The sequence below is a fragment of the Aethalodelphis obliquidens genome, unplaced genomic scaffold, assembly GCF_003676395.1.
Source record: "Aethalodelphis obliquidens isolate GAN/ISIS:26980383/991018 unplaced genomic scaffold, ASM367639v1 scaffold27, whole genome shotgun sequence".
NCBI classification, from domain to species: domain Eukaryota; kingdom Metazoa; phylum Chordata; class Mammalia; order Artiodactyla; family Delphinidae; genus Aethalodelphis; species Aethalodelphis obliquidens.
Window position 1 is genome coordinate 7589237 of NW_020837971.1, and position 20804 is coordinate 7610040.

The following is a 20804-nucleotide window of genomic DNA, read 5'->3' on the forward strand; positions in this document are numbered from 1 at the left end:
AATAAACCAAAGTATATTCTCAGATCACAATGAATTAAACTAGAAATCAAGAACAGAAAGATAGCTGGAAAACCCCGATATATTTTTATTTATTTATTTTGCGGTATGCAGGCCTCTCACCATCGTGGCCTCTCCCGTCGCGGAGCACAGGCTCCGGATGCGCAGGCTCAGTGGCCATGGCTCACGGGCCCAGCCGCTCCGCAGCACGTGGGATCCTCCCGGACTGGGGCACGAACTCGCGTCCCCTGCATCAGCAGGCGGACCCCCAACCACTGCACCACCAGGGAAGCCCCAATATATTTTTAAATTGAAGTATAGTTGATTTACAATATTGTGTTAGTTTCTGGTGTAAAGTGATTCAGTTTTACATATAGTTTCTGGTGTAAAGTGATTCAGTTTTACATATATATGTATACATATATATACTTTTCCATATTCTTTTCCATTATGGTTTATTACAGGATATTGAATATAGCTCCCAGTGCTACACAGTAGGATCTTGTTGTTTATCCATTCTATACCTAATAGTTTGTACCTGCTAGTCCCAAACTCCCAGTCCATTCCTCTCCTGACCCCCTCCCTTGGCAACCACAAGTCTGTTCAATGTCTTTGAGTCTGTTTCTGTTTTGTAAATAAGCTGGTTTGTGTCTTATTTTAGATTCCACATATAAGTGATATCATATGGTATTTGTCTTTCTCTTTCTGACTTACTTCACTTAGTATGATAATCTCTAGTTGCATCCATATTGCTGTAAATGGCATTATTTCCTTCTTTTTTTATGGCTGAGTGATATTCCATTGTATATATGTAGCACATCTTCTTTATCCATTCATCTGTCAATGGACACTGAGGTTGTTTCCATGTGTTGGCTATTGTGAATAGTGCTGCCATGAACATGGGGATGCATGTATCTTCTAATAGTTTTGTCTAAATATATGCCCAGGAGTGGGACTGCTGGATCATATGGCAACTCTATTTTTAGTTTAGTTTTTTCTTTTTTTTGCGGTACGCAGGCCTCTCACTCTTGTGGCCTCTCCTGTTGTGGAGCACAGGCTCCAGACGCGCAGGCTTAGAGGCCATGGCTCACGGGCCCAGCCGCTCCGTGGCATGTGGGATCTTCCCAGACAGGGGAACGAACCTGCGTCCCCTGCATCGGCAGGCGGACTCTCAACCACTGCGCCACCAGGGAAGCCCTATTTTTAGTTTTTTGAGGAACTTCCACACTGTTCTCCATAGTGCCTATACCAATTTACTTTCCCACCAACAGTGTAGGAGGATTCCCTTTTCTCCATACTCTCTCCAGCATTTGTTATTTGTAGACTTTTTTTTTTGGCTGCACAGTGCGGCTTCCTGGATCTTAGTTCCCCAAACAGGGATCGAACCCACACCCTCTGCAATGAAAGCAGAGTCCTAACCACTGGATCACCAGGGAATTCCCATGTAGACTTTTTAATGATGGTCACTCTGACCAGTGTGAGGTAGTACCTCATTGTAGTTTTGATTTGCATTTCTCTAATAATTAGCGATGTTGAGCATCTTTTCATGTACCTCTTGGCCATCTGTATGTCTACTTTGGAGAAATGTCCATTTAGGTTTTCTGCCTATTTTTTTGGGGGGGCTGTATTGGGTCTTCATCGCGGTGTGCAGGCTTCTCATTGTGGGGCATCTCTTGTTGCGGAGCACAGGCTCTAGGCACGTGGGCTTCAGTAGTTGTGGCGCACGGGCTTAGCTGCTCTGCGGCATGTGGGATCTTCCTGGCCCAGGGCTTGAACCTGTGTCCCCTGCATTGGCAGGTGGATTCTTAACCATTGTGCCACTAGGGAAGCCCCTCTGCCTATTTTTTGATTGGGTTGTTGCTTCTTTGTTATTGAGTTATATGAGCTGTTTGTATACTTTGGAAATTAAGCCCTTGTCAGTTGCATCATTTGCAAATATTTTCTCCAGTCCATAGGCTGTCTTTTCATTTTGTTTATGAAAATCCCCAAATATTTGGAGATTAAACAACTCTCTAAATAAAATACCAGTCAAAAAAGAAGTCACAAGAAAAAAAAACTTTAATATTTTGAACTTAAATGAAAGTGAAAATACAACTTATCAAAATTTGTAGGATGCAGCAAAATCAGTGCTTTAGCAGAAAATTTATAACATTAAATGTGCATTTCAGAAAAGATCTGAGGTCAATAATCTAAGCTTCCATCAAAAACTAGAGAAAGAAGAGCAACTTATGCCTAGAGCAAGCAAAGAAAAACAATTTAAAAATTAGAGCAGAGGGCTTCCCTGGTGGCACAGTGGTTGAGAGTCCGCCTGCCGATGCAGGGGACACAGGTTCATGTCCCAGTCTGGGAAGATCCCACATGCCGCAGAGCGGCTAGGCCCGTGAGCCATGGCCGCTGGGCCTGCGCGTCCGGAGCCTGTGCTCCACAACGGGAGAGGCCACAACAGTGAGAGGCCCGCATACCAAGAGAAAAAAAAAATTAGAGCAGAAATCAGTGAAATCAAAAACAGAAAAACAACAGAGAAAAGCAATGAAATCAGGCCTTCCCTGGTGGCGCAGTGGTTAAGAATCCGCCTGCCAATGCAGGGGACACGGGTTCGAGCCCTGGTCCGGGAAGATCCCACATGCCGCGGAGTAACTAAGCCCGTGCACCGCAACTACTGAGCCTGTGAGCCTAGAGCCCGTGCTCTGCAACAAGAGAAGCCACCGCAATGAGAAGCCCACGCACCGCAACAAAGAGTGGCCCCTGCTCGCTACAACTAGAGAAAGCCTGCAAGCAGCAACGAAGACGTAGCACAGCGAAAAATAAATAAATAATGAAAAAGAAAAGTTTGTCATGAAAAGCAATGATATCAAAAGCTTGTTCTTTTAAAAGAAATAAAATACATTGTGAAGGGGTGGGATAGGGAGGGTGGGGTATGGGGCTATATGTATACATGTAGCTGATTCACTTTGTTGTACAGCAGAAACTAACACAACACTGTAAAGCAATTATATTCCAATAAAGACATAATAAAATAAAATAAAATGCACTGTGAATTTTTAAAGATTAGCTTTGGTGATTTTTGTTAGAAATACGTATCAGAAAATCCCTTAGAAGATAAGATGTGAGAAAAAAATCATTTGCAGTTTTTTGCATTAACATTAATTTTGCCATTAATATTTTATGGGACCATAAATTCTCTGGTTTTTTTAGTATAGCTGGTCAGTGTAGTTATGTCTTTATAATTACCTGTCTTTGTTGAGTATAAAATTAGGAAATTGTACATCTAAAGAGAAATATATTCTTTTACTAATTTTTTAATTCTATAAAAATTGAAATATAGTTTATTTACAATATTGTGTTAGTTTCACGTGTACAGCATAGTGATTCAGTATCATTGCAGATTATATTTCATGACAGGTTATTTCAAAATAATTGATATAATTCCTTGTGCTATGCAGTATATCCTTGTTTCTTATCTATTTATATACAGTAGTTTGTGGAAGAAATATATTCTTAATCTGTCTAGTGTTAAAAACTTTACATTCAAAATTTTCTGAAAAGTAACTATCTCCAGTTTTGTGACTATCCATTATAAAGAATTTTCCATTTTCTGATTTATTTCCAGTTTTATTAGGCAGCCAGGCTTCCCTTTCTAGCATGCTTTTGGACTATTTTTCTCCTGCCATCAGTTGGTATATGTCCAGGAAGGAAGTACTGGACAAACTAATTTCAAGAGAGAGCTCCCTGAGGGCAAGGTCTACTTAAGGATATATCAACACAGTGCTTTCTGTATACAGGCATACTTCACAGATATTGTGGGTTCGAGTCAGACCACCACAATTAAGTGAGTATTGCAATAAAGCGAGTCACATGAATTTTCTGGGTTCCCAGTGCATATAAAAGTGTTTTACGTTATATTATCTGTGAAGTGTGCAATAGCATTATATATAGAAGAAAACAATGGAAATACCTTAATTAGAAAAATGGTTTATTGCTAAAAACTGCTAACCATCATCTGAGCCTTCAGCAAGTCATAATTTTTTTGCTGGTGGAGGGTCTCGCCTCGATGTTGATGGCTGCTGACTGTTCAGGGAAGTGGCTGCTGAAGGTTGGGAAGGCTACGGCAATTTCTTAAAATAAGACAACGATGAAGTTTGCCACATCAATTGACTCTTCCTTTAATGAACAATTTCTCATTGGTGTCTGACGGTATTTTACCCACAGAACTTCATTCAAAATTGGAGTCATTCCTCTCAAACCTTGCCACTGCTTTACCATCTATTTATTTTTAGAATGTTTATGTAATATTCTAAATCCATTGTTGTCATTTCAACAGTCTTCTCGGTATCCTCTCCAGGAGTAGATTCCATCTCAAGAAACTACTTTCTTTGCTCATCCATAAGAAGCAATTCCTCAACTGTTAAGTTTTATGAGATTGCAGGAATTCAGTCACATCTTTCAGCTCCACTTCTAATTCTAGCTCTCTTGCTATTTCCACCACATCTGCAGTTACTTCCTCCACTGAAGTCTTGAATGCTCTCAAAAGTCACCCATGAGGGTTGGAATCAATTTCTTCCAAACTCCTGTGAATGTTGATATTTTGACCTCTCCCCATGAATCATGAATGTTCTCAATGGCATCTAGAATGGTGAATCCAGGTGTTCAATTCATTTTGCCCAGATGCATCAGAGGAATCACAACCTGTATTAGTTATAGCCTTATAAAATGTATTTCTTAAATAAGACTTTAAAGTTGAAATTATTCCTTGAACCATGGGCTACAGAATGGATGTTCTGTTAGCAGGCACAAAAACATTTAATTTTGCTGCACATCTCCAACAGGGCTCTTGGATGACCAAGTGTATTGTAAATGAGCAGTAATATTTTGAAAGGAATCTTTTTTCTCTGAGCAGTAGGACTCCACAGTGAGCTTAAAATATCCAGTAAACTATGCTGTAAACAGAAGTGCCGCTATCCAGGCTTTGTTGTTCCATTTATAAAGCACAGGCAAAGTAGACTGAGCATAATTCTTAAGGGCCCTAGGATTTCTGGAATGGTAAATGAGCATTGGCTTCAAATTAAAGACACCAGCTGCATTAGCCCCTAATAAGAGTCTTCAGCCTGTCCTTTGAAGCCAGGCAATGACTTCTCCTCTTTAGCTATGACAGTTCCAGCTGGCATCTTTTCAATAAAAGGCTGTTTCTGTCCGCACTGAATATCTGCTGTTTAGTGTAGCCATCTTCATTAATTACCTCAGCTAGATCTTCTGGAAAACTTGCTGGAGCTTCTACATTAGCACTAGCTGCTTCACCTTGAACTTCTATGCTATGGAGATGGATTTTTTCCTTAAACCTAATGAACCAACCTCTGCTAGCTTCAAGTTTTTCTTCTGAAGCTTCCTCACCTCTCACAGCCTTCAAAGAATTGGAGAGAGTTAGGACCTTGCTCTGGATTAGACCTGGCTTAAGGGAATGCTGCGGCTGGCCTGATCTTCCATCCGCACCTCTAAAACTTTCTCCATATCAGCAATAAGGCTGTTTCGCTTTCTTATCATTCATGTGTTCACTGGAGGAGCACTTTTAATTTCCTTCGAGAACTTTTCCTTTGTGTTCACAACTTGGCTAACTCGCCTCTTGACACAAGAGGCATAGCTTTCAGCCCACCTTGGCTTTCAACATACTTTCCTCACTAGGTGCAACATTTCTAGCTTTTGATTTTAAAGTGAGACGTATGACTCTTCTTTTCACTTGAACACTTAGAAGCCAATGCGGGGTTATTAATTGGCCAATTTTCAATTTTGTTGTGTCTCAGGGAATAGGGAGGCTGAGGAGAGGGAGAGAGACTGGGGAACAGCTGGTCAGTGGAACAGTCAGAATACATACAGCATTTATTATGTTCACCGTCTTACCCGGTTGCGGTTTGTGGTGCCCCAAAACAATTGCAAGAGTAACATCAGAGGTTACAGATCACCATAACGAACAATGAAAAAATTTGAAATACTGTAAGAATTACCAAAATGTGACAGAGGCGTGAAACGAGCAGATGCTGTAGGAAAAATGATGCCAATAGACTTGCTCAACCCAGGGTTGCCACACACCTTTAATTTGTAAAAATCACAGTATCTGTGAAGTGCAGGAAAATGAGGTATGCCTGTACCAGGAATGCAATAAACATTGGTGGAATGAATGATGTATATTTTTTCTTTGCAGAATTACAGATATCAATAAGCTGTGCTGTATTTAAAGTACACTAAATCTAGGGCTTCCCTGGCGCAGTGGTTAACAATCTGCCTGCCAATGCAGGGGACACCGGTTCAAGCCCTGGTCTGGGAAGATCCCACATGCTGCAGAGCAACTAAGCCCCTGCACCACAACTACTGAGCCTGCGTGCCACCACTACTGAAGCCCGCACACCTAGAGCCCGTGCTCTGCAACAAGAGAAGCCACCCAATGAGAGGCCCGCGCACTGCAACGAAGAGCAGCCCCCACTCGCCGCAACCAGAGAAAGCCCGTTTCAAAAATAAATAAATAAATAAATTTATTTTTTAAAAGTAAACTATATCTAATTTTGGATTTTCACTTTTTGGAGTTATCTACATCATGACTTCCTCCTAATTAAAGCACAAGGGCCCAGCCCTAAGTAGCCAGGGTGGCTCAGGAAAGAAACAGACTTTAACTCCACATTATTAGACAGAGAGTGGTATTAGGATCAACTAAGACAATATCATCTTTCCAAAGGGTCGAGTCAATGGAAGATGGCTTCCTTGTCAAATGAAGCGACTGAGTCCTCGAGACCAGGGTTTTTAAGAGTGAAACCTTTTGTCTTGGTCAAAACAGGCATCAGATCTTCCACAGCGAAAACTATTTTTGTAAACAGAAGAAAAACGTAGAAACAGGATGAATGTGGCCAATAAGGAGCAGCCGTGGGTTGGGGGCATCTAAAGAGAGTAGCAGGGGTGCTTTTACCCACATGCTATTTGTGCCAACACAGATCTCAGAGGCTGCAAGTGGAGTTGATCAGAGTTGAAAGAGAAGTGCTCCCAGGTGTGCCTAAGTGCCTTTCATTCCAGAGAGTTAAGGTTGAGGAATTCTTGCACTTAACCTCGAGCCCTCCCTGTCATGAAAATCTATTTTGGGGTTACTGTGGACTAGTTTACAAACAAAATCTCAACAAAGAATATCTCCTGCAACCTTTAAAACCCAGTCCCCAAGAAAGTGATAAAACACAGGGACTGGGAGAAAATATATGCCAATTGTATATCTGATAATGTATCTAGAAAATATAAAAGAGGTCTTAAAACTCAACCACAAAAAGACGAATAACTCAATTTTAAAATGGACCAAGGATCTGAATAGACATTTCTCCAAAAAACATAGAAAAAAGACCAATAAGCACACAAAAAGATGTTCAACATAATTAGTCATTAGGGAAATGCAAGTCAAAACCACAATGAGATACAACTTCACAACCACTAGGGTGGCTATAATCAGACAGATATCAAGTGTTGGTGAGGATGTGGAGAAACTGGAACCTTCATACACTCCTGGTAAGAATGTAAAATGGTGCAGATGCTTTGAAAAACATTCTGGCAGTTCCTCAGAAGATTAAACACAGAGTTATGACCCAGCAATTCCACTCCTAGTTATATGCCCCAAAGAAATAACACATATCCACACGGAAACCTGAACAAAACTGTTTCTAGGAGCATTATTCACGACAGCCAAAAGGTGGAAACAACCCAAACATCCGTCAAATGGACGAATGGATAAACAAAATGTGGTATATTCATACATGGAATATTATGTGGCAATAGAAAGGAATGAAGCACTGACACCTACTACACCATGGATGAAACTTGAAAACATTATGCTAAGTGAAAGAAGTCACAAAAGACCACATCTTGTATAACTGCATTTATACGAACGATCAGAAGAGACAAATCTATAGAGACTGAAAGTAGTTTTTGCCAGGGGCTGGGCATGGAAAGTGACTGCTGATGGGTAAGGGGTTTCTTTTTTGGGGTGATAAAGGTGGTGTAGAATTGATTGTGGTGATGGTTGCACAGCTCTGAATACACTAAAAAACCTCTGAATTACATTCTTTAAATAAGTGAATTGTACAACATATGAAATTTATCTCAACAAAGCTATTAATAAAAAAAACAAGGCAGAAACTTCAGCCCTGCTTCAATCGCCTTACCCCGCCTGCACAAACAACTTGGGTTCCCAGCTTTGGGTGCTAACCGGTCACAAAATCCTCACTATCATCCCTAAAACCTCAATTTATATTCCATGAATTTGGAATCTAAAATCTAAACAGAAGCTGCACTAAAGATCAGCTCTGCATTATTTAGAGGAGAGAAAATTGCAGAGCGTCATCGGAACAGCTTAAGGAAAATTTCAGCATCCTGAAATATTTCCCATCTATTAACAGCCATGTTTGCTATGTGCTCCCATAGTAAAAACATTTAGTCCCAATAACCGTAAAACATAATAATCAATTAAGCATTTCAAAATCACATTTAACTAGCCTTACTCCCAACTTACATATTCACAGTATGACAAATTAAACCTTAATACTGAAGGCATATTTACCATTATACCAATGACATGCAATAAAGAAGTGCTCTTTCAAAACCTTACGGTCGGGCTCCCCTGGTGGCGCAGTGGTTGAGAGTCCGCCTGCCGATGCAGGGGACGCGGGTTCGTGCCCTGGTCTGGGAGGATCCCACATGCCGTGGAGCGGGTGGGCCCGTGAGCCATGGCCGCTGAGCCTGCGCGTCTGGAGCTTGTGCTCCACAATGGAGCACAACAGCGAGAGGCCCGCGTACCGGAAAAAAAAAAACAAAAACCTTACTGTCCAACACAGTAGCCACTGGCCACATGTGGCTACTGAACACTGGAAATGTGGCTAGTCCAAACTGAGATGTGTTGTAAGTGTAAAATACACACTGTATTTTAAAGACTTACTACAAAAAGGAGACTGAAAAATATTTAGCTTTGCATATTACATGTTGAAATGATCTTTTAGATATATTGGTTTAAATAAAATACATACTGTTAATCCCACCTGTCTCTTTTTAAACAGACTCAATCACCAGGACTAGAACATTTCAAATTACATACGCAGCTCACATGATATTTCTATTGGAAAGAGTTGCTCTAGAAAAACATTTAGAGCTTTTGAGGGGAAGGTAAGTATGCATCAGAAGACAGGGCTCTGAATGACTTCTATTATGGTTCCCTGTCGCCATCTCTTTTATATACCGGTCACTTTGCAGGAGTCTTTAGTATGGGTGGAAAAGCTGTAACAGAAAGTCATCACCGTACTCCTGTGAGACAACACAATCATACGGACCCTCCAACCATGCTTGCCTTCTGCAGCTGTGGCTTTCATAAGAAGCTACAGCATGTGCCAGCCAAGAAGGAAAGTTTTAAATGACATCAGTTAAGGATAATTGTAATTATCCAGCAGTTCTGGATAATTTCCCCCTGTGGAGCAAAAAGGCCTCAGAGCTTTAAGTATGGTTTGATTGAACCTTTGGACAAGGTATCTAGATGAAAGCAAGGGCAGAAAAAAGGATCACAGGTGATCCAGGAGGAAACCAGAACATGAGAAGCATTGAACTGAGTTTAAGGAAGACCCCTAGGGTGATCTACTTCAAGCGGGAACTCTTAAGCCATCAGTGTGAGCCCTGGATCTAATCGCAACGTAACCCCACCTGCACCTGTGGAATGCGTGTTACCCGAGCATTTGACTTTAATCATTAGCATCGCTGGATGTCACACCTCCTGTGTACTGGAATATTTCTGGTGACGGATTTGTTATCCAGAGCAGTGCTGTCCAATACAGCAGCCACTAACCACACAGATGGCTATGGGGCTGTTGAACTGCGGCTAGTGTGACTGGGAAGCTCAACTTCATTTTAGTTAACTTAAACTTAAATTAACATGCATGGCTAGGGCTGCTGTACTGGCCGGCAAAGGTCTAGAGCCTTGCTCCCCCAAGTGTGGTGTGCAGACCAGCAGCACAAGTACCTCTGGGAGTTTGTTAGAAACACAAGGTATTTCTGACTCCATCTGAACTTCCTGAAATACATCCTGCAGTAACAGCATCTCCAGGTGATTCCTATGCACTTTAACGTCTGGAAAGCACTGACCCAGAGTAGGGGGTCTTAGCTGAATACTACACTGTATAAAAAGTTAGCACATATGTGTATGTATAGGTGTACGTATGTGTATATACATGCTTTACCCCTTTCCTTCCCCTGAAGACCATGTCCACACTTTTTCCTTAGATTTTCCAAGGAGTTTGTGATCCAAAACAGAAGTTTTATCCTATAGAAATGTAGCCCCATAAAGTAAGAAAGCAGATTTCATTGAACAAAGAAAAACTTTTAAATTACCCTTTGTTATGCAGGCACACTCTTCAATTCATGAAGGGCAGAACCTGGCCATCCACGGCTTTGAGGTTCTTCTGCTGTGTTCTCACTTCTTCACCCATGCTACCCACACAGTTCATTCTCCTAGACTGTTTTTATGTTTCAAAATACCACATGTACACGCATTAGCACAGATAAGTAGTATAACATTTATATATATTCTATTTTGAATTATACACCCATACCCACACCCTGATTTTTTAGTGCAAAATTGGCCACAAAATGCACTTTAGTGCAAATACATACCGGTTTGTGCTAATTTGTACAGCCTGGAACAACTGGTGGAGTTTTAAGTACTGATGTGCTGTTGCAGCTGCTACCAATTTTTTGGTTGATTCAGGAATCAACCAGGAAAAAAAAATTTTTATTAGTATCATAGAAGTCTAGTTGTTATCTACAACATGTAACCATGAAGATTCGGGAATCAACCAGGTATCTTTTTAATTAGTATAATGGCAGTCTAGTTATAATCTACTACATGAAACCATGAACAAAAACAGTTGATGGTCAGCTGGTGGTTATTTAGCTTACTTTTCCATCAGTAGATAGCACTGGTTTTATATTATAATAAAAAACACTCATCCTTTATTATTTGTCTGGCAAAAATTTAGGAAACAAAGATTTCTTTTTTCAAAGATACTTTTATGTTGAGGATGCGGCTGCCGTCAGGCTTCGTAAACTTGCCTCACGGGAATCCTTCCCCCCCCCCCCACCCCGCACACCTCCACTTTGTTAACAACAAGATGCTACGGCAATGATTTATTCCCAGTTGACTAAGTCCCTAGCATTAGATATCTCCCCAAGTCTCAAAATGGCTCTAAGAGTCTGCCTTGAATCATGATCCTCCACTGCTGTTTAAGAGGAGACATGCACAAACTGGTAGTCAGTTAATGCAGCCAGGAAAATTAACTCGTCACAAAGAGCCACAAGTAACAATACTTCAAAAATGAAGAAAACATAAGTTTAGCCTCACTTTTTTTTTTTTTGTAATATAAATTTATAAATGCAGAAGTACGGAATACACTTGCAACATGAAGAGTTAGGTTCCCTCAATAAATACTTTCTCACTAATCAGTCTGGTGAAGAATAACTTGCTAGCACTGGAAAGTACAAATAGACAAATCATACATTTAATACATTTGGCCCCGGTGGGGCAAAAGATTCTTTAGAAATTAGCCAGCTGAAAGGGTAATTTACCAAGAGGGTTCTAATCTTTTTTTAACCTCTGCAATGTGACAGACATCATTAAAATACCAGGGCTAAAATACAATTTTCCACCTTGTTTCCACTGCCAGATACAGGACGAATGTCATCCACATTCCCGTGGTAGAGTAGGGTGGCTTTTCTCTATCCCGTTCTTTTCCATCCAGAAAGCACGCTGGAAGGCAAGTGAGTGGTGCTACTGTAAGAATAACCTTGATGCCAGTCTAACATGGTCAATCAGTCATACAATTGGACACGCCATCATATTATCTCACGTCCAGTCACGACACACCTTTTCTGAGGATCTCTCATTCACTTAGTTTCTCACCTTCAGCAGGGCCAACATTCTCATTTGCATTCAGTTTAAGTATTTATTTCATTTATTAACATAACCAGTAGAACTGAGTGTTTTAAAATATTTATTATATTTCGTTCTAGAAATGATGGTACAATTACGTCACACACCTTTGGGAAGGCATATTTATGCTTTCACACCAGAGCAAAGTTTTATGCATGGCCAGAACTGGAAATACCTAAGCCGTGAATAACAAAGGATAATGCTGTTGATAGGAGGAGCCCTTGTAAGTTTTCAAAAGCTTTCTTCTCTATCATTTATTTTCGGGCAGATATCAATCAGTCCAGTGGAAGGAGTTCTGAACATAAAAGGCACCTAGAATAAAAATTAGACCTTAACTAACAAAAAGAGGTGCACATGTTTACATCAAGAAACAAAAAGCCCTATTGATGCAACTCTCCTGCAAGCCAATGATAATAATAAATGCAAAAGCTATTGCAACTGAAGTCTATAAACACTTACCTGAACCTGGTTCATGAGCTGGATAATGACAATCACTTGGTGTTTTTAAACTTGTGGATGTTTTATCACCATTTAAACAAACATGAGTACTGTTATTTATATTCACAGGTTCTAGGGGGAAGGCTCACTCTAATTATTTATCCATAGCCAAGATTTGTTTTGCTTTCTCTTAAAATCCACTGCTATGTACTCCATTCATGGATGCGTTAAAAATCACTGTTGTCAAAAAAAAAAAAAAATTACTGTTGTCCTTCGAAGAATGTAGCAAAACCTAACACTGCTACTTTAAACCAAATTCCTTTAAATGATTATAAAGCCAGTAAAGCTGACGTTTTACTATGATTTAAGCACCTGAAATATATTCTAACCAACTGATATTCTCTGAGCTAGAATCAGGATCCTCAAAATTTGTATGTATGTACAAATACTGCAAATTAAGCTAATAAAAACTTGGAAAAATACAAACAGCTTTTTTAGTACAAAGATCCAAAATCCACATAGGGGTCTGTACTAAGAGGAAAATGAACAGGAAGCCAGCAAACGTGTCTGCATTTTCTAATCTGGAGACAAAGGCCTCAGCGGAGCCAGGTGGTATTCAGCTGGGTCTGGTTCTTGATGCTGGTATCCATTTTTAGCACTTCGCGAATGGCCATGGTCGCGTAGGTAGAAGGAGGGAGAGAAAAATCCATCTTCAGAGCTCTGTATTTGCCTTCTGCCAGGCAAGAAAGAACAGTCAGAAAGTAAGGCAGCTGCAGACAGACTGGGGCGAGTCACATAATCTCTATACAGATAAAAGAACTGTGCTCCTTTCTTCAGCCTACTTCCCATGGGGCCTCAGAAAATGAGGCATGGAAGTAAGAGGTCTGTGAGTGAAGGATCCAGCTGAATCCCTATAGTAATTCTACCTGGAACCTTCATAGAAAGGGTAGGTGACAGAAGAGCATAGGAGAGAAACACACGTAAAATGAAAAAAAAAAAAAAATTTACAGTACAGGGTGAAAACAGACAAAGGAATGGCAACAAGAATTTGACAATGAAAAGGCATTTTTAGACTCTCTTGCTGGGTTTTCACTTAACTTTGTTAACTCTCTATGGGAGTGGGGAGGATATTCAATCACCTAATATCACAACCTTCTATAATGTTCATTCATTTTCAGTGGGAAATACTCTTTTAATCACTGACCTCCAACTGTAATCATAAAACTAAGATGACAAACACAAAATAGAAATCATAGAATGGGTTGCGAGATGGTGGTGATTATAAGATTTTTTTTTTAAATATGTTTTTGTATGAGAAAACATTTCAAAGTTGACACAGAACTGATGGCTGAGTAAACTTACCAGAAGCAAACACTGGTGGTGGTTTCCCTTCTAGGTTGTCCACATCTGTGTTGAAGAGTGGAATTTTAGGATCATCATATGCAACGACTTCCCTTTGAAACACATAAAGAAAAGTGTGAATGTGAATTTCCATAACAGGCACTAAGTTACTCATCACCATTTGTTCAGCAAGGAAAACACACAGGCCTAGTGTAAATAATTCTAGGTGGGAGTATTCAATAACAGAATACGGCCATATTTTATAGAGAAATACTATATAGCAAGGTGACAGATGATGCCAGCCTATGGTAAAAATAAAAAATGTTTCCCTAGGATGGAAATTCCTTTTGTATGTAGTTGGTAAGTAGTAAACTTCACTTGGCAGAGATGCAACTGAATTAATCACAGCATCTGTACTTTCTCCAGGGCGGTTATCACCACTAACACCACCATGTTGCTGTGAGAAACTGCTCTCTGGCAAGATGGAGGCCAACTCTGTCAGCCTCTTCCCACAATCCAGAGAAGAGGAGGGAAAAGGAAAAGGGAGAAGAGATGGAGAGAAGGAAGAGAACTTCCTGACAGTGGGCAACTAGTCCAGGGTTTAATTGTTTAAATTATCAAATAAAGCTTTACATAATACTAGGTATTTAAAGTATTTTAAAATGGGTAATACAAGTATCTTTTTCTCTCTAGAAACATGATAATGAAACAACCATATCAGTGTGGAACTCAGAGCTAATTCTGAGTAAGGTAACTTGAAAATCTCAGTTTTTTAGGAATAGGGAAAAAGTTCATTCTCTGCACATCTCTTCAATAATTTAGCAATGTCAGTAAGATGTAAACTTAGCCACTTTCACTATATATTTGAATTCATTTATCTCCTGATAATTTGAAAAATACCAGGTAGTAGCAGTAATGAGAATAGTATTCAATAACAGCAATAACACTTTTATGCCAGGCTGTAAGCAATGAAAAATATTTATATAATGAAAAAGGTTAAAATCTAGTAGTTCAGTTCTATTTCATTCCAGACTATTACTCACCAGCTGACATTCTGCGGACGAATAATGATCTTTCGGTAGGCCCCTGATAAGGAATAATCTCTAATTTTGTGTCTCATGTTGTCAATATCAAGATTGTCCGCTGTGAGCATTTCCCTGTAGGCTTCACTAACTAATATAAAACAAAATCAGTTGGAATGCAGCATGTCAGCAAGCTACCTTGAACTATAGACAGTAACATAAATTGTCACCTTAACAAAATTAATCATCTCAATTTAACAATCCAATCTGTTCTCTGGAATTAAAACGTACTGACTTACTAACTAGTACTAGGTGTCTCCCGTTTAGGTTTGGTCGACTTGTAGGTTATTTTTGCAACCAGGCACAGTATCTGGGGCTAAGGGTCCCAAGATGGCTACAAAAGGCCATTTCATCAGAAGTTACTCAACTACAATGTATATGTACTCAGAGTTGGAAGAGACCATATACAGAGCCTCTAACTCCTTCCGGAAGAAGGTAGTTATAAATAAATGTATAAAAATAAGAGACCGGGGAACACCACCTGGCTCACCCTCGCACCTGATGTAGAAACTTTTTTACAACACCAGAGAGAGACAGTCATCCAGCCTTTGCTTTCACGTTGCCATTTACGGGGAGCTACCACTTTGTGAGGCACGCAATTATTGGAAAATTTTTTCTGTGCCATGCTGAAATATGTCTTCGTGTGACTCCTGTCAACTGCTTTGGAACACAGATTAATTGCTTTCTTCCACATGTGTTCGTAAGTACTGGGCCTTTAAGCCATGATCTCCTCTAGACCAACAAGTTCCTCCAACCGTCCCTCCTTTGATATTTCTGTACTCCCCACTGACCCCGCATCTGCCTTGGGTAACAGGCTTACGTTAATAGTAACACCGGATACTTTTCATGTAGACTACCACCAAACTGGCCTTTTCCATCTGTACACTTGATCTTTGAACGTAAACATGAGAATTTACATTTAACCCTATTAAATGCCCTCTGCAGTTCTTTTTAAATACTTATTTTCCATATAATTAATATTAACTATTTTGGATTATACTACTTGCAAATATGATAAGCAGATTTCTTTACTCACGTCATTCGTAAAAAACGTTGGTTAGACCAGGGTCAAGGAAAGACTCCTTCACGACCCACTTGTGAGGACAGCAGGGATCCCTAACTGAGCACTGCTGACACCAAGTGTGCCTACGTCATGAATCCACATGCCTGAACCACCACCCAGCCAGTCTGTGAGCCCCTGTCTTGGCCACGAGGTCTCCACAATCGGCTCTGTCAAAGGCTAAGCTGAATGTATGTTTTAACTGATACTAACTAGCCCAAAGTTTCTGACCTTGAGAGGTACCAGAAAGAAGAAAAGAATACTTTCTTTTTCTCTCCTGGAAAGAGGGCAAGTGTGGCTCCAAGCATCTCAGTGCCTTCCTTCTCTACCTCCTGGTACTGGTCTCCGGTTCCTCGCTGCACCACCTGTGCCATCCACGCAGCACAGGCAGGCCACCCCACCCTTGTCTACCGCCCTTATTCATTCTCCCTGCTCTTGTCTAATCCTTTTCCCTCCAGGAGGCCAACCTCACACAGCAGTCTGATTAGTCAACATGTAAATGGCAGACTACCACTCAACTCTTTTATAAGTATTTGCCTTATCAAAGAAGGGTGTTAATCCTAATCATTCTGTAATTTCAAGGAATATAACGTTGATAAGTAAACTAATTCTGGGCTCTTGAGAGAAAAGATGTTTTAACAGGAAAACACCTCCGACAGACCAGCCCTGGTGAGGAGTAAACTTCCAGGGTCAGTTCCACCAGGGTAGTCCCATGCTCAGGGCTGTTTTCTTTTTTACAATTTCTGAATCCTTCAACAGTAAAAGTTCCAATTCCCCTGTCAAAATGGCATCCATGAAGGTACAGAAGTAATTCTTATCAGCCTCTGGGGAATGGGAAATAAGGGTAGGGAATACTAAGATTCCAGTTTGTAAACTTCTGAGCCCACTGACTCTTGAAACACAATGAACAGGTATTACTTAACACGGTTTAAAAAAAAAAAAAAAGGTTAAAAAAAGCAACGTTAAAGTATAATTATCCATTCTCTTTCTCAATGACTCTTTCCAAACCCTTCCATCCTTAGTAAGAATTAGTGAATTTCAGAAATTTTAAATAACAGTGCCAATAATAACAGCCACAACAATAAGGATACCAACACTATCACCATCACCACCACCTCCACCACCTGGTTTCTTAATTTAAATCATCCATCTGAATGCATCTATTTCAGGGAGACTTTTATAAGCAAACACGGCTTATGTATGTTTGAAATCTAAACATTTTTTTTCAAGTCGGATGGAAATTAAGGTTCTAAAATCATATTTAAAATACGGATTTTTTTTCCCCTCTCTCGACTCTTGGCTGCCAGTGGCTTAATTATGTCCGACTTTAACTATCTTCCCCGGAGGGAACTTACTTTTATGCTGGGGGTAGATAACATCAAAACCAGGCAAGGGCATTACCACATCATGGATGGAGTAATTATTAACATCGTCTTCCTCAATACAGGTAACTGCAGCTGAAAATATACCAATGGATAAATTAAGAAGAATTAAGAAAACAGGCAGTATTTCCACAAGCCCAACCTTCTAAAATTACACATCTAAGCAATCAGAAATGCAAGCGTGCCCAGGTTCACTGCCCCATGAAGCTTAGAGAAATTAATTTGGAATATATACCTTTCTGTCTTTTCTATTCTACCCGAAAAATAAATATCGTGGATTCAGAAAAAGTAGAAAACTAAAAATAATCTATTTCTCAGCTGCACCCTCACGTTTTAGGACTCCTGGCTTTTAGCTTCTTTTTCCTCATCAGACAACACTACAAAATACTATTTGGAAAGTCATCACAGATGAATGCATTTTGCTAAAAGCATAAACAATGGGGGAAAAAAACCCCGTCTGTATTTAGAGGATGAAATGTGGTGGCACAGGGGACATTAAAATACACCAGATGTGATCAATATTGGGTGAGGAAAAATTAAATCAGGAAAAGATTAATTAAAATTTCCATACAAATGAAAAGCTTTAGTGCATTTACTGGGCACACCTGCAGATGAGCAGACTGTCTCCAGGAAGTAGCCAGGAAGAAACGGACTTTGGAAACAGACTTGATTTGATTCCTAGACTTCTCTCTCCCTTTTTAATTTTTTTAAAAAATTAATGTTTATTTATTTTTGGCCACACTGAGTGGCGTGTGGAATCTTAGTTCCCCGACCAGGGATCAAATCCACGTCCCCAGCAGTGGAAGCGCGGAGTCTTAACCACTGGCCCGCCAGGGAAGTCCTAGCCTTCTCTTTTTTTTTTAACCAGCTGTGGAACTTGGGGTAAGTGACTGAACCTCGTGTGAGGAACAGAGAGAATGCTTCACAGTAATACTGAGCTTTAAACTAGAAGATGCAGGTAAAGGGCTTACTTAGCAGAAGGCCCAGCACACAGTAAGGGCTCAACAGCAGATGGGACTGTTTGCATGTCTTATGAACATTTCAGGCACAGAGTGTGCACTAAATGTCTACGATATCACAGCCCCATGTAAAGTGCACTCCAGTCTTGTGTTGACTTAAAGAAACTCTTTAAGACTGGCCAACGACAGCAGGGAGGCTGAAGTGCACCCAGAAGTGTAGAGAAGTATCAGCTAGACCCAGATCAGGGTTTGCAAAGGGATCTTAGGCAACACTTAGTTCAAATCTCATCCTAGTTGAGGAAATGGAAGCCCGGAGAGAGTCAGGTGCATATTTTCGAATCAGATGCCTATTTTTCATTACATATGACAGATCCATACCAGTCAGTCTGAGCTTACAATGTCTTTCCCTTTCAAGCTTACCAGACAGCTATCTTAACCAGCAGCCAGGCTGGATGTTAAGCACTAGTGTCAAATAACTGAACCCAAGTTTGGGTGAGCAAGGATGGTGTCTGCCCTTTTACCTCCTTTGAGAACAAGGTCCCCCGGGACAGGGTTCAGTCCGTACTCTTCAATCCTCTTGCTCACCATGTTGTTCCACACATAGCTCTGATAGCTATGAATATACATTAAGCGATTGTTTCTTGGTATCTGACGGGAGAAAAATAAAAAACAGGCAAGAGAAAAAAATATATACATTCCAAATATTAAAAGTACTGTACTTTCCAAGACATCCCACTTGTTTAGTGGTGCCCCTAGTCCAAGAAACTCGTAACTTCAATCTCCCATTTTTCTAACAGCCTATAGAAACAGTAACTGACACACAGCCACCAATTTTAGAGACGGAAGCCCTCAGACTAGGGGGTGTTCATGATCAGCAGCAGCTGCAGCGGCTCCCGTTTTGCACCCACAGTTCAGACGTTCATGTGAAGAAAGCAAGTGCTTTGGAATTTATACCCTAAATCAAAGATACAGACTTCAAACTCGAGGAATTTACACCTCAATCATAGAGCTAACAGTGCTTTCTAATTCTATGGAAGGAGAAAGCCTGTATGACTGAACTGACGACTAATTTCCTGCAGCAGGAGTCCTGATTTTTTTGTACATCTGGGGGAGAGTAATCAAGACTTACAGTTAGGAGTTAAACTTTAGTCTATCTGTACTATAGTACACAAACACCAGTATAGGCTACACTTACCATGATGCTACCCAGTCTTGAATCACCACAGAGAAACCACACTAAAATGTAGTCATTTAGATCACTTACTGCGCAACCCTCTCACTGAAGCAGGTTACAGCTCTGATGCTACAGAGACTAAGAAATGAACTCTATGATGGGTTCTGAATTTCTCAAATACCAAGATACTTTTTAAATTTCCTCGTAGGTATTTTCCACACAGATGCTTTCCTCGTGCCTTGCATGTTAACAACCACTGCCCCACTGCCTGCACCCACCACCCTCCCCCATCACCACCCAGGGTCTCAGCAAGGATCCCGCAGGCAACACCCCTCTCAGAGATCGCCAAAGGATCCTTATTTACCTTCTGTTCTTCCAAAATTTAGTAAAATATTTAAAGATAAAAAGTTCAAAGCATTGAGCCACCTCGAGTCAGTGCCTGACTTCACAAATTGCACTCACTATGCCAAATGCAGAGACTATATTCTTCAGTCCGTATTTTGAAAGTCCTCGGAGAAGCTGCCCTTCCACACACCTTTTGACAGGTAGTTTTCGGAGGGCAGCGGCTGGGTCTTTGGTCTTCGCCCATTCCTCCCTGCATTTAACCAAGTACCCCTTTTCAGCTGGTGGGGGGGAAAAAAGCTGTGATTAAACAATTTATCCAAAAGACAGTTCTATAACTTAAAACACTTCACAGAGAACACAAAATTAGAAAGTGCTATTTGTAAGAGAGATACTCTGAAGCGCTTTTGGTCACCTGAGAATAATCATCAGAAAGTGAAAAGATGGGAAGGGCAGAAAGTTTACAGAACTAGATGGCTTTCAACATGCTACCACCCCAGGACTTAAAGCCAATGACTGTTCATTATCAAGCTGACTCAACATCAGACAAAACCTTGGTAGTCCTTTCTTCCTTCCCTCTCTTTTTCTATTGTATTGTCAAATTTAATGGGTTACTTTCCATAAAATTAGATAACCTTATCTCTTTTAACTTGCAAATGAATAATTATCCAAAGTGGGCATAATTATTTTGCTGATTTGTAAAGTGGTACTTAAATCCTTTTCCATACAGTATGACATTAGTTTTTAATGAACTCTCCAAACTTAAAAATCCTCAGTGTGTTTTTGCCAAGTTTTTATATTGTATTACATTTTGCTTTAAAAAATAACCACCAGTGAAATCTGTTTGGATTCCTATATGTTCAGAGATTTAATACGGCATGGAGAAAAGGAAATGAATGTATTCATTTATGAATTAATAAATTAGATGAGCTAAAGACCTGAAAATAAGATATAAATCTCAAATATATACATAAAACTTGTGTAAAAAAAGACATAAACTATACTTTTTACTTTAAAAACAGTTTTAAAAATTCTGAAATAAT

At 40.1% G+C, this 20804-nt stretch overlaps 1 protein-coding gene across 3 annotated transcripts in view; it reads right to left on the reverse strand.

The window, feature by feature from the left end:
* Window positions 1-12027: 12027 nt before the first annotated feature.
* The window catches only part of PUS7 (pseudouridine synthase 7), a 105962-nt gene continuing 97185 nt past the window's right edge, over window positions 12028-20804 (reverse strand). For 2 of the 3 annotated variants that reach the window (XM_027123876.1, XM_027123877.1), the window contains exons 11-16: window positions 19882-20042; window positions 18767-18893; window positions 17260-17361; window positions 14806-14935; window positions 13784-13875; window positions 12028-13154 (exon numbers count right to left, since the gene is read on the reverse strand). In XM_027123876.1, the coding sequence (XP_026979677.1) occupies window positions 13018-13154; window positions 13784-13875; window positions 14806-14935; window positions 17260-17361; window positions 18767-18893; window positions 19882-20042 (749 nt within the window). In that variant the 3' untranslated portion in view covers window positions 12028-13017. The remainder of the gene's footprint in view (window positions 13155-13783; window positions 13876-14805; window positions 14936-17259; window positions 17362-18766; window positions 18894-19881; window positions 20043-20804) is intronic. The other variant, XR_003436548.1, reaches the window with a different exon arrangement.